This window comes from Camelus ferus, chromosome 2, assembly GCF_009834535.1.
Source record: "Camelus ferus isolate YT-003-E chromosome 2, BCGSAC_Cfer_1.0, whole genome shotgun sequence".
In the NCBI taxonomy this organism is placed as follows: Eukaryota; Metazoa; Chordata; class Mammalia; order Artiodactyla; family Camelidae; genus Camelus; species Camelus ferus.
The window spans coordinates 36,987,395-37,000,682 of NC_045697.1; the positions used below are offsets into that span (position 1 = coordinate 36,987,395).

The 13,288-nt window shown below is 50.4% G+C and overlaps 1 protein-coding gene and 1 long non-coding RNA gene across 4 annotated transcripts in view; one reads left to right on the top strand and one right to left on the bottom strand.

Annotated features, from left to right (window-relative positions):
* Nucleotides 1–1,238: 1,238 nt before the first annotated feature.
* On the top strand, nt 1,239–5,160 carry GSX2 (GS homeobox 2). Of its 3 annotated transcripts, none has more exons than XM_032497663.1 (2): nt 1,239–3,642; nt 4,337–5,160. In XM_032497663.1, the coding sequence occupies exons 1-2, from the start codon at nt 3,069–3,071 to the stop codon at nt 4,675–4,677; spliced, it is 915 nt and encodes a 304-aa protein (XP_032353554.1). In that variant the 5' UTR covers nt 1,239–3,068; the 3' UTR covers nt 4,678–5,160. The 3 variants fall into 3 exon arrangements, with proteins under 3 accessions (XP_032353554.1, XP_032353571.1, XP_032353562.1); XM_032497680.1 differs by having other exon boundaries at nt 1,239–3,838; nt 4,337–4,470; XM_032497671.1 differs by lacking the exon at nt 4,337–5,160 and adding an exon at nt 4,047–4,187 and having other exon boundaries at nt 1,239–3,933.
* Nucleotides 4,353–13,288, bottom strand: part of LOC116669007 — a 36,591-nt gene continuing 27,655 nt past the window's right edge. The window contains exon 3 of the long non-coding RNA XR_004326379.1: nt 4,353–4,482. This is a non-coding gene — a long non-coding RNA (uncharacterized LOC116669007). The remainder of the gene's footprint in view (nt 4,483–13,288) is intronic.

Sequence of the window (13,288 nt, forward strand, 5' to 3'; positions counted from 1 at the left end):
AAGAGAGGAAAAAAAAAAAATCAAAGGACCCCCCCCCCACACTTGAAAGAACTAATTTTCTCCTTGAATTATGAAAGTAATGGCTTAGGTAACAGCCTGTACTCTGTACCCGACTGCTTAATACCGAATAAATCCTTCCACGTGGCTCCTTGAGTCGTGGCAATTAGAGCTCATTATAGGCTCATAAGAGCTCTCATTTCAGGGATTACTTAATGGACGATGAAATTTTATCGGACAGAATCACTGAGAAATAAAATTGGGTGGCAGCAGGGGCACAAGGGGGGCACGCTGACAGCCTGCCCAGGGTCCCTTTCTGCTCTGAATTGGTTGGAGGTGTGCTGTCCTCGGGAAGGGTAGGGCTGGGAAGGGCCGGGCTGGGAAGGGCCAGCCACAAAGCTACCCAGGACCAAGGTGGGGTGGGGTGGAGATGATGGCAAGGCACATAGGGGGAGCTTCTGAAGATGGAGCTGAAGTGGAGGAAAGGAGGGGAGAGAGAGAGACACTGAGAGATCCAAAGAGAACTAAAGAGTCTGAGAGACTCCAAAGTGGAACGTGACCCTAAATACTTAGCCTTGGTGGGCTTAAGCAAGTAACCAAGAATTCTAATAGACAAATTTCTCAGAACATGGTCTGCTTTCAGCCTCAGTTTGGCCCCAAAACTGCTGCTCCCCTTGCAGCCCTAAGCAACCCCACGGGCCTCTCACTTTTCTCAAAATTTCTCAGCCCACCAACTGGATGTTTCTGCAGTCAGACATAAATTGAGTTAGATGTTAAAGCTTCGTAATTAGGATTCTCTAAAATAAAATGATCCTCACAGAAGCATAACTCCTAGCCCATTAACATAGGAGTTCTTCCTTCAAGCACAACTAGAACCACTGCGGATATATATTATATAAAGTGAATAAATACATATGAATATATACAATTTTAAGTAAAAAAATTACATATATATATATAGACTTGCAAAGTGAATGAGGAAATCACATCACCTGTTTGGACAATTAAGGCCTGTAAAAACATCCTGCCATTAAGCACCTCTCAGTGGTTGAGCTCCCAGTCTTCTTTTTGAGGCTGGAATGATTTGGGTACTTCCCAGATTCTTCCGATTGAGTGAGGGTGGACTGGGTTGAGGCTGAGTGCCTGCGATGGCTGCAGCGGCCAATCTTGTGGTATAAAAGTAGTTACAGCTGAGCTGCCCTGAGTTAAGCCCTGAGACTCCTTAATTGTTGTCACAAGATGTTGGATTAGCACATTTCTGGAATAGCTGTCTGTTTACACTCTGGAGACCCACCATCCACTAACCGCTTTCTAATTGAATTCTAATCACATTCAAATAGCTCAATAACCAGCCTCAGCTGCAATTCATAAAACTTTAATTGCCATCCATAAATCCTGGGCTCCCCAGAGCGGGGCGTCCCTACAACTCAATTACACTTCTTTTGCAGGCAAGAGAGACGGTCACAGAAATGGAAAGGGAAAAGGAGAAACAGAAAGACAGAAGACAGAGAGACAACCATGCTGCCGGCTGAGAAGCTGATGCTCCCCTAGGATTTGGGCACTTGGTTCTCGCAGGTGAAGGGAGTCCTGTCCCCAAGTTTCTTAGTACCATTGTGATCTGAGGCCTGGAGTTAGCTGTTCTGGGAAAAGATTGGACTTGTAGCTTTTGCTCACCCTCCCTGCTTCAGCCAGATTTTCTATAGGGTAAAGAAGAGAAAGCTGTCACTTCTGCAGCATTGCCTTCCCCAAAAGACCAATGTCTCCTATGTGGGCAGCCACCCTCTCTCACATAGCCACTGGTACACCAGTCTTCCACTGGAGCCTGTGCCACTCAGAGAGGTTTCCTCTACCAAGCCACTTCACCCATCCCAAGGCAGGATTCATTGAGAAGCTCAATTCCCTTCAATCTTTTTGGGCTTAAAAAGGGTGCATAGGGGAGTGCTTCATGGTTAGTCTGCTAACTGCCTGAGATCTGTAAATGCAAAGGGGCAGGAGATCACGGGATCCAAAGCAAAGGCTTCTCTCAACCCCTGCCCAGTCTCCAGAAGGGCCGAGGTTCGGTCCTCTCCCCAAAATCCATGGGATGGAGTTTGTAGGGTTGGAAATACAGCAGTAGAACCACTTGGAGAAAGAAAGAGTGACCCTTCAAAGTCTCTCTCTGCCAAAGGGGGAGTTTCAGGTTAGAAAGAAGTACAAGAAAGCTTCCTTGATCTGGGTGGCCCCAGGAAGGCCCCAAGTGCAAGGGCATTTTAGAGATTCTCAGGCATCAGAATGAAAAGCTCAGCAGCATCTTAGCTGGGAGGCTTCACTGTTATGCCCCCCTCCCTCATTCCTAACCACCTGAATGACCTTGGCCAAGTCTAAAAGCTGGGGGACTCTGTATGTGGGAATGTGTGTAGGTGTGTGTGTGTGTGTCCACCGCACTCACAATCTTCCCCTAAACCGCAGGCCTCACACTATACCTTGCCTTATCCACGACTGACACAGAGGAGCAGGGAGTTCTGGGCATTCCTATTAAAAAGGCCGCAAAGTCCCCACCTGGTGCCCTTTGCGGCCCGGCGCAAGAAAGAGTTGGGTTGGGGCCCAGGTTAGGGAGAGGGGTGGGATGGAGGATGCAGCTCTGTGATTTCTCGGGAAAGCGTGGAGAAAGAGGGGGAGGAGGCTGGCCCCCCCGCGAAATTAACAAAACCTACACTTTGCAAAGTCTCCCCCATCCCCCTCCTCCGAGTTCTTCCCTGCCGCGCGCCCGCCCCTCCTCGCCGCTTCTGTTGTGACTCGGGCAGCCTATCCCGAGGGTGGGGAGCTGCCGAGGAGCCTGAGCCGAGCGGTACTCCGCAGCATCACGTGTCGGGGTGGGGGCTATAAAATCTCGTAGCTGGGGCGTCGGGCGGGGGACGTGAGGACCAGCCCTCTCCAGGGACCCCTTTGTTCGCAGCCTAGACGCCGACACCTCCGCGTCCCCAAGGGCTTGACCGCCTGCGTCCGCACCGCGCCCGGGGCAGAGCTCAGGACAGGAGAGGGGAGGGGGCTCCACGGCCGGCCGGGCCCTCTAGCTACCCACCCTTCCCGACATGTCGCGCTCCTTCTATGTCGACTCGCTCATCATCAAGGACTCCTCAAGGCCCGCGCCCTCGCTGCCTGAGCCGCACCCCGGGCCAGATTTCTTCATCCCGCTGGGCATGCCGTCCCCGTTGGTGATGTCTGTGTCCGGACCAGGCTGCCCGTCCCGCAAGAGCGGCGCGTTCTGCGTTTGCCCGCTCTGCGTCACTTCGCACCTGCACCCCTCTCGGGGGCCCGCGAGCTCCGGCGGCGCGGGCGCAGGGAACGGGAGTGCAGGGGCTGGGGGTGGCGGGGCGGCTGGAACCGCCGGGGCCCTGCCTCTGCTCAAGAGTCAGTTTTCTTCAGGTTCTGGGGACGCTCAGTTTTGCCCGCGCGTGAGCCACGCGCACCATCACCACCACCCGCCGCAGCACCACCATCACCATCACCAGCCCCAGCAGCCTGGCTCGGCCGCCGCCGCTGCGGCCGCGGCGGCAGCGGCGGCGGCCGCGGCGGCCTTGGGGCATCCGCAGCACCACGCACCTGTCTGCACCGCCACCACCTACAACGTGGCGGATCCGCGGAGATTCCACTGCCTCACCATGGGTAGGGCGGGGTCTCTGGGCACCTGCGCGCCGCGCGGTGCGGGATCCCGGGAGCAAACTTTCTGCCTCCAGTGGAGGAAGTGGGAGCCCGGGGGGCGGGGTGGGGAGGGAGGAGGGGCTTTTAGTGTATCTGTGGAGTCGTTCCCAGAAGTTCCACGAAGATGGAAGTTAGCCTGCCAGCCTCTCCAAGCAGCCTGGTACGCCTCACTCCCAGTGCCTGGTGCCCGAGTCTTGTGTAATACCGGGGCCCTTGGGACTTCAAACTTGAGGGCTGAGGGCTGAGAAACCGCAGGTTAGCTGGCTGAGGTCCGGGGTGGGTGTTTGAACTTAGGTGTGGCATTCCGGCGTCGGGGCTGGCTAAAAGCGCTTCGAGGTTTTGACTAAGCCTCCCTGCCTTTCTGCTAGGCTTGAAGAGAGATGACCGGACAATGTAACGCCTCCCCCCGACCCCAAACTTTAATCCTCTGACTTTAAGTCCCGAACATCAAAGGCCTTCACTTGCTTTGGGCGCCTCTGTCCTTCCCAGCTAAGTAACGATGTGTCTTGAAATGAGAAACTGTGAGGGATGGATACAGGTGTTCGGCTGAGCTTCGCAGGTGGTTCCTTGAGAGGCATGCGTTGCAAAGGATGGCACGTGGGGTAGGAGCACCTCTCCCGAAAATTACCTCTCTTACCCTCTCTTCGCCCGTCTGCAGGGGGCTCGGACGCCAGCCAGGTACCCAACGGCAAGAGGATGAGGACGGCGTTCACTAGCACGCAGCTCCTGGAGCTGGAGCGGGAATTCTCTTCCAACATGTATCTGTCTCGACTCCGGAGGATTGAAATCGCCACGTACCTGAACCTGTCGGAGAAGCAGGTGAAAATCTGGTTTCAGAACCGCCGGGTGAAGCATAAGAAGGAAGGGAAGGGCACGCAGAGGAACAGTCACGCGGGCTGCAAGTGCATAGGCAGTCAGGCGCACTACGGGCGGTCTGAGGATGAGGACTCCTTGTCGCCGGCCTCGGCCAACGATGACAAGGAGATTTCCCCCTTATGAGGGAGGGCCACCCCCTCTCGCCACATGCTCCGGGCATCCCTAACAGCGCCCGACGAGGCGGATACCAGCGGCCAAAACCCTCCCCCTTTCGGGGGGGGTCCCACCTGGAGAAGGTGCAGACAAGCATACCGGGGGGTGTACATGCTGGGCCTGACCCTCCACGTCTCCTCCTTGACCTATTTGTTTGCGGCTCCACTCGCAGTTATAGATCTTTTTTTTTTTAATGTAAATAATCTAGATTCAACTCAGTCTTGTCATATAACAAAGAAAAACAGGGTTGGTTTAACACTGTATGGGGGTTTTTTGAAAGCGCATGTCATTTCCTTTTCCCTGCTGTCTTTCAGAACCTGATAAGAACACCAGGTTTCTTGATTATTTTTTGTTGTTAGTTTTTTTTTTAATGAAAGTATTAAGTTGCAAATAACTTAGAAAATTAAACCCTGTAGGTCTTGCTTTCTGAAATTTTCCTGGGGACAGTTTGAAATCCAAGGTGCTGGAAGTCCCTTTGTGAATAGTTTTATATAAAACTTATATTTATATTTATTTAAATAAATGAAACAAAATCAAGGTTTTAAATTTGTGGTATTTGCTCTTCCCAGCTTCTCCTGTCTCTCTCACCTTCATATCTAGAGAAAGGCATGGGCAGGAAAAAAAAAGTATTCTGAGAATTTAGAGGGAAGTGTTGACTAGAACTTGGTAATGTGGGTCTCTTGGTTGAGGGAGTTTGTGGCTTTATATGATTTGTGTCACCGAAACTTCTACCAAGAAGAAATCTTTAGTCATGATGCCACATACTAGGTAGTACACTGCATCCTTCAAAATATCTCACTTCCTCACAGTTAAATAGGATAAATCATTTCATTTAGAATGACACTGACAATCAATTACAGCCAACTCTTTTATTTAGCAGGTGAAGGGGAAAATCCTTACCTAGTATATATTTTCTGTAGCAGTCCCCATGCCCCTTTTCCCCCTTCTTTATCTCTCTTAATATTAAAACCTGAATTATGTGAAGGAATTTGAATAGTCAGAATTGTTTTAGGAAGAGCAACAATCCATCAAACAGATTGGAAGCAGACACAGGAAAAGTGACAAATAATGCTGTAAGTGACCAGAAACAATACCGTTTTTGGTTATTCATCTAGTTGAAAAATTGGCTAGTTTTCACCACTGCCAAAAAGACAAAAGTTCAGGGATAGAGAATTATTGTGTCCAAAGACTTACATTCTCACTTTTCCAAAATAGCTCAGAGGTGCCTTTGGACTTTTGAGTCCGCCGCCCTGGTCTCCCTAACTTTAACCGAAATTGGCTCCCTTCTAGTCTCTCTTCCAAGGACCCTGCAGAGTTAATTCCTGCAAGCCTGGCTATGGAGAAGAATTACTCTGGCTCTGCCTTCAGCAAGGCAACCTGATTCTCTCCTAATCGCAGCCAGGTCTTATCCTCTAAGGGAGAGAGTGAAGCTGGAAACATGGAAACTAGGAGATCTCATTCCCTGCAAGCTGAGTCCCACAAATACTCACTGGTGTTATTTCTGATTATTTTCTGTAAAGATGTCACCAAGAGGTTCAATCTATATAGGAACTGTTCACAACACACATAGACACACTTCTTCAGGTCTGATTTACTATAGGTCTGTAGGAACTGAAACCTCACCAGGTGGGGTTGAGGCTCTAGTGTTCGAATGAGGAGAAGGGAGGGAGGATGTGACTAGGTTCCCCTGGCCAGGGACTCTCCCCCACCCCTCCCTCACGCACGCACACACACACTCCAGAGGCTCAGGAGAAGGAAAGTCCTCTTTCAGACTCTGAGACCTGTTGTCAACTCTCATTCGGCTGTTGGCCAGGGGCAGGCAGGGGGAGGAGATGCCGGATGGTGTCCTACAGAATAGTGTACTGCCGCTGCTTTGTGCAGTGACCTGGTCCTGGTCCTGCGTGGTGGTTTCATCTGACTCTCCTGCCCCGGGCCTGGGAGACTCAGGCCCTGGATCGATCTCAATCTCAATCTCCCCCTCTCTCCCCACCTCCCACATCTGTCTCTCTCACAGCCTCAGGCCCCTCGCCCTGCCAGCTGTGAAGCAGAAGAGGTGCCGGCTTGCTGACTTTCCCAAAGATCCTGTCTCCCTCCTTGCAAATAAACTGGTCTCTCCAGGCACCAGTACAGGGGTGGGAGAAATGAGGTTTCTAAGCGCAAAGAATGAACATCTAAGGAAGAATTCCTTCGCAGGAAATAATAAGAAGGTCAAAGAGCCTCAGCTGCAGCTCGCAGCTCTTCGTGCTCCTGCCCAAAGCAAAGCCTCATCTGTGAAGTGGACAGACACCCCCGTCCCCCCTCCCATCTACACCCAGCCTGGCCCCTCTGTCGGCCGGCGTTCGGGCCTGGTCCTCCCCAAGTCCCTGCCCAGCCAGGGACTTGGGGAGGGCCTCTGCGCCCTGCCTGACTGCCCCCATCCCACCCCAGGCCCTGCGCCCTGCCCCGGAGCAGGGAACCACCCACTTGCCACATCTGATGCTGCACCCAGCTCCACCTTCCTGCAAGGGAGACTTGGAGCCAGTCCTCCTTGCCTGGTTTTGGGCTGCATGCATGGTCTCAGGCCCTCTCGCTCCTGCCTTTGGGGAAATTTTTTAGGAAAGACAATAAACACTGGATTTCCTGACCAGAGGCAAAAAAGATTCAGGCAGAAGTTGGACATTATCCAAAGAAAGGTCCTCCAGGATTCCCAGGCAGGTCCTTCTTGTTCTAAGACATTTGAGCCGAGTGGATCTTCTTGTCACTTTCAGAGTGGATCACGAGGTCTACTTGTCTACTATCTTACACCTCCCCAACACCCCCCCCCCAACAGTTGATGTTTTTGAGGTTTGTGAATAAGGCTTTGGGGATCTGTCTAATTTTAGATTAAGAACACCTAAGCCAACACTCAGACACACAAATACTCTGCTAAACAGTCTTGATATCAAACACCCTAAAAGAAGTGTCCCCAGATTTACTCGAGAGGAATGTCTGAGATGTGTGGGGTCACATTTGACTGTTTTTCTACCTGGGAAGCACTAGATGGCTAGCTAGCTTTTCAACAAGCCCCACTTGAAACACTGAACTCTGTTCCCCAAAACATGGACTCTTAGAAGGTCTATACACACATAATGGAAAGAGAGAAAGAGAATGAAAATAAGAATTGGAAATCAGAACCTTGTTCCACTAAGAGAAAATAAGTGAGCAGCAGGAGCCTTTAGCATGGATGAATCCACCTCTTTAAACAGGAAAAACTGAGGGTTAGGGGGGTGTGGACAGCGGGAAGAATGACCACCTGCCGTTGTGTCCTGAACCACTCCAGACATTCCTAGGAAAGAAGAGGAGCAGAGACCTTTCCCCTTCACCCTCCCACTCAGTGACCAACACAAGCCCAAGGCCAATGGCCTAACAATGATAGTGGCGCTCAGCAAGGCTTCTGGATTGCAAACCATGCCCAGGGCAGAAGCGGCCCAGCAGCTCATCCCTGGGGTGTTCAGGGCCCAGGTGATAGAGACACTGGGGATGGTGGACATCACTCCCTCTCCTTATTCTGAAGTGGTCTGAAGTGATCATCATAGTTTAGTCCCCCTGCCCCCACCCCCAAACACATCCCCCTAAAGATAACCAAAGATATTTTAGGGGACACAAAAAGGGATGAGGAGATGTGAAGTCTTTGATTTCTTGCATCCTCCTTCCTTTCCTCACTCCCACTCCTCACCAGTGCTGTCCAGTTTTATCTAATCAGGATTAGAAGTGCAGTTTGCTTGTCCCACACTGACTGTGGTCAGAGAATTGCCAGAAAGCTGATTACTCCAACTAAAGGTGGTCACAGAGGGCAGCAGGGTCTGTGTGTTTCTGTGTGTTTCTGTGTGTATATGGACATATGCATATGTGTGTGTGGGTGTGGGGGAACTCTATTGGTGGTGGTCATATATGTGGAAAGAGAAGTTTTGTTTTGTTTTGCTTCCCACTTCTATCTTTCCTGCAGTTTCCACTCATTTTTCATGATACTGCTTGGGAGATTTCTTTGAGGGAGATGGGAAGATGCTGAGCTGGGCTAGGGGGAGGAGAAAAAAGCTGACCATCCAGGGAAGACTACAGACAGCTCTAGGCAAGACCTCAGGTCCAGCCCTAGCTATGTAAGATAAAGGGGAAGAATGATACTCCTAATAGGACCTATTTGCTAGACGAAATTGGGTTTAAAGGAGCAATCACTGCTTTAAAAGGAGCTCCTCCCATCCTCTCCAAACACAGCCTAAAGCTATCCTAGACTGAATGCAGCTCAGTGCATCAAAGCAATTGCTCCTTTATTATTCACAGGGAATCTTTGAATGTACCTGTTAAGGTGACAGACCTCTTAAAAGGGAACATTTTTCCATGCAATTAAATGGTGCATTTACTAGGCTTCTATTAACATAATTTAATATAAATCTATTTCATAAATCTTTAGGCTTACATTACTGAAAATTGAGCTGCTCTGAAAAAAAAAAATACCCACGTCTCTTCCTTAAATTAAATAGAATAGAATCCAAAAACTTGCTATTCTAAGCCAGCTTGGAAATATTAAAAGTAGAGGAATCTTTTGTATTGTCTTTTGTTAATGGTAGAGATATGAAGAAAAGAGTCAGCTTGTTTCACAGAAGATGAGGAATTCCACAGAAACTCCGGGCTCCCCATCCAAGGCCCTGGCACTAGGAGTGGGTAACAAAGGTTGGAACTGGGAAGGAGCAAAGAAAACAGAACTTAAAGAGATCTCTTAGGAACAGAGTTGAATCAGAGCTCCAGTGAAGAAACAGAACCCTGACTCACATTTGGAAGCAATGTTCTGGGAGAGAAAATCCAAAGCCTGTGAGTCCTCACAGTCCTGTAAGCTACTCCACATGGAGGGAGATACCCTGGTCTGTTCCCACAGCTGGACTTCTTCTTCTCAAGTGCACTCTCCAAAAGCCTGGGCATCCCACTGTTTCTAAAAACAGTGTTCTGTGTGCCCTTATATTGATGTCAATGCCTGCCCTTCTGCACTGGGCATTGCTTTTCTTCAAGCCCAGCCCTATATTTCCCTAAACCCTTGTCCTACCTTTGTTGAGTCTTCTAAATCCCAAACTCAGGAAGGCCCCAGGGGCTCCTCTGAGTGAATCCCAACAGATCGGAAGTGTGTGCTGTGTGCTTAGGAAAGTAACTAGTTTCAGATTAATGAAGCAGTGACAATTTCAATCTGCTTAAAGGCGGAGGTTGGCACTGCCCAGGCCTGAGCGTGGGGAGCTCGCCAGGCTGGGCTTTATATTGTCCGCTTTTCTGAAGAGCAGACAAAGATGGATAGAGAGACATTGAAAAGCAGGGGGCGTATTTCAAACAGCCCCATAAAGAGGGCTGTCACTTTAAGACAAGAACCATAGTGCTTTGATGACTTTGTATTAGCTGCCCCATTTCAAATAAGAAACTCAAGTCTCTAGTGAGAGGGAGGAAAAAGGGGACTGGGAGAGGGAGAGCGAGAGAGAGAGGCAGAGGCGGGAGAGAGAGAGAGAGAGGGAGAGGCAGAGACAGAGAATGCAGCGGGTCTCATTCTTAGGCACTCACTATTTGGTTTCTGAAGTTCAGGGAGAAACAAGCCACAGCAGGTGCAGAGAAAACAGGCAGGTGGGAGCTACTCCCTATGGGAAAGAGCTCCCTGCCCATGGGCGGCAGCCGGCTCCGAGGATCTGAAGCCAGCTTGGCCTCAGTTTGCTGGGAAGGGCTCAAGAGGGACGTGCAGCTCTGCTGGCCCCAGACCGCTGAGGATTATAATGGAAATTTTTGAGAGCGTGAAAAAGAAATAATAGGAAGGAGGGGGAGGGCAGGCTTTTGGAGTCCACCTTCACAAAGCCTAATTTAAATTGTTTGGGGTCAAGCAGCAGCAAGCCACCTCCTCCCTTTCCTCCTTAATTAATTAATGACCACGATTAATTATTAGGGTCTTGCATCTCAAGACTTCAAAATGTCTTCCCCCAGGGGCTGATGAGTTGCTTGAGCCAGACACGTGGTTCTAATTTAGGAGAAGAAAGTTGAATGTTGGCAGTGTTGTCAGTCTGTCTCCTGTCTGCTTCTCTCTTGGTCTCTCTTTGCCTATGCTCTTTTCGCCCTCTTGGACTCTTTTTACCTTGGTGTCTGTCTCTGTCTCTTTATCTCTCTCTCTCTCCTCTTTGTTCTCCAGGCCCCTCTCCTCAACCTCCTCCAGTCTCCCGATTCTGGTTCAACCCTCTCAACTCCAAGGACCCCAGCTGTCCGAGAAGAGGGGAGGATGCGGGCACCTCGGAATCTCGTCGTCTAGTCAGTGGCCGGAAGTGAAGGGACAGCAGTATAATCTCACCGGCTGGATACACAGGTTATTGACAGTTTAGATTTTTTTTTTTTCCTGCTAAAGAAACCTTTTTTAAGGACACAAGAGCCGGGAGCAGGAGATCGCGCTGGCTCTGAAGGCCGGCGAAAGGGCTCCCCCGACAGTGGCGCTGGAGGGAGAAGCGTTTAGTCACTGTTTCATTAGGCACTATTTGAACCTTGCAACGTGGTAATTTCTGGGGCAAGCTGAAAAGGGGGGATTATGTAGGAGGGACACAAGGAAATTAGCGAACGGTTAATTTAACTCAGTTTTCTGCTAGACTTTTCGATACATTCCTAATTGACTGAGGGGCAGGTGAAGCTCCCGCCCCATGCAGGCTCATTCACGGTGGGAATAAATGGTTCTTTTTCAACTCACACTGCTCACAATATATCATCAAGGAAAAGACATGCAATGAATATGTTGATTTTTTTATTAATGGAATTACACCCTGCCATGCAGGTGTGAGGGTAAAAACCTATACTGCAATGAAGTAAGATTAACAATGAAATTAGAATTTTATTAGCTTTATATGTCACATAGACCTGGATTTGAACTGTCAAAACAAGCAACAAGAAAAGATATTCTGAAGGCAGCCCTGCCAATCAACTAGGAGAAATGTTACAGTGTCTATCCAAATCACACTCAGCTTCAGTTCCTTTAACATTTCCCTTGGGCCTTAATGCTGGTGGCAAATGGGCAGAGGGCCTCCCATGGTCTCTGGACCTGCAGGTAGAAGCTGAAAACACCACTTGGGCTCCGGAGGCCCCGCCTAAAGCAGGCCCCAGCCCAAGGTAGAGGGGCCAGGATGGGAGGTCAGCCAGAAGGGCCTTAGGCTTCGCATCCTCTAAATCTGCTGCTGCCCAGGCTGGCCGTGACCCGAGCAAATGAAGAGAAAAGTCAGGGTGCGGGCTGGAGGCAGAGTAGGGCGTCCCTTGGAAACCGCAGTGGGTTTTGTTACCCCGGGGTCCCAGGGAGCTTCCGCACTGCTACCTGGGTCTGGCAGGCGCAGAGGTGCCCTATGCAAATGGTTCACTATTAGGCGAGAAAGAAATACTTCAAATGGCCCTTTGTAACCTTCTATAGAAAATCGAGGTACTCTGCATGACAAAGCACAATTAAGCTTTCTATTCAGGAGTTCTGCAGCTGGTAGCCCATTGGGAAAGTGGGAGGAAACTCGAATATATTAATAGTGTGGCAAAAGTTTTTTTGTGTGCGTGTCCTTTTCTGGGTCGGCGGTGGGGAGGGGCGGTGGGTGGACCCGGAGGGGAAGAAGGCTCCGCCTTGGATCCCTGCCACCTGAACAACCTCGCCTCTGCCCACGTGGAGAGCCCTGCTGGTCTGGTAGTCAGGGCATTCTACAAGGTCGCGGCGACCCCCGCGCGCAGAACTGGGATGGGCGGACCCTGCAGGCACCAGCGCCAGGGCGGGGCGGGACGCCTGCCCTAGCCTAGCCTCCTCGTCCTCCGAAAGCTGGGCTGAGACCCGGCGCCCGACTGTTCTTGGTTCCCCCGCTCAGGATGGGAGGCTCCCCAGCCCCGTGCTTCGCCCAGACGCCCGGGCAGGTGGTGCACACTGGAGCTCAGCAGGGGAATGCTGCGGTGGGAAAAGAGACATGGGAAGAGCAGAGCCAGATTTTCTGTTCAGCTCCAATTTTCTCCCATAGTTGAAGTTCACTTCCTAACCATTTATTTTTACAGACCTCAGGGAGAATTTTTTGCTACTTAAAGTAAGAATGGCCCTTAGCCAACTGTGCTGGTTATTCTCCATTTGCCGGTCTAGATCCACCTCCACCTTCCTCTGTCTTGCCGGGTGCCAGCAGACACTGGCCGCTGTGGATTGTATTACATCCTCTATTAACTGCATCACCTGCAGCCTCTTGCCTCTGGCTTCCATTTGGGCTTGGTGAATGAGTGGCACTGCATAATCACAGAACAACCTGATGCGAGAGAAGCGGAGGTATACTGATTGTGTCTGGGGATGCTGCATTGGCCCAGTTCTGCAGTTGCTGCTACTTTCCAGAGATTCCCATTCTGAGAGCCTCTTTGCCAAGGCTCAAGCTCTTAATCAGGCTCCTCCTGCACCTTCATGAAAAACGGTGGCAGTATCTTCCAGTTTCTACTGGTCCCATAGGTTCATCAAAATTCTTGTTAGTTCCCTCAGCCCTGCACATGCCTATACAAATAGTCATTTTGTTGAAAAATTCTTCAAAAATCCCAGCTTAAAGCGGTTGCCTAGTGGCTGCCCAGC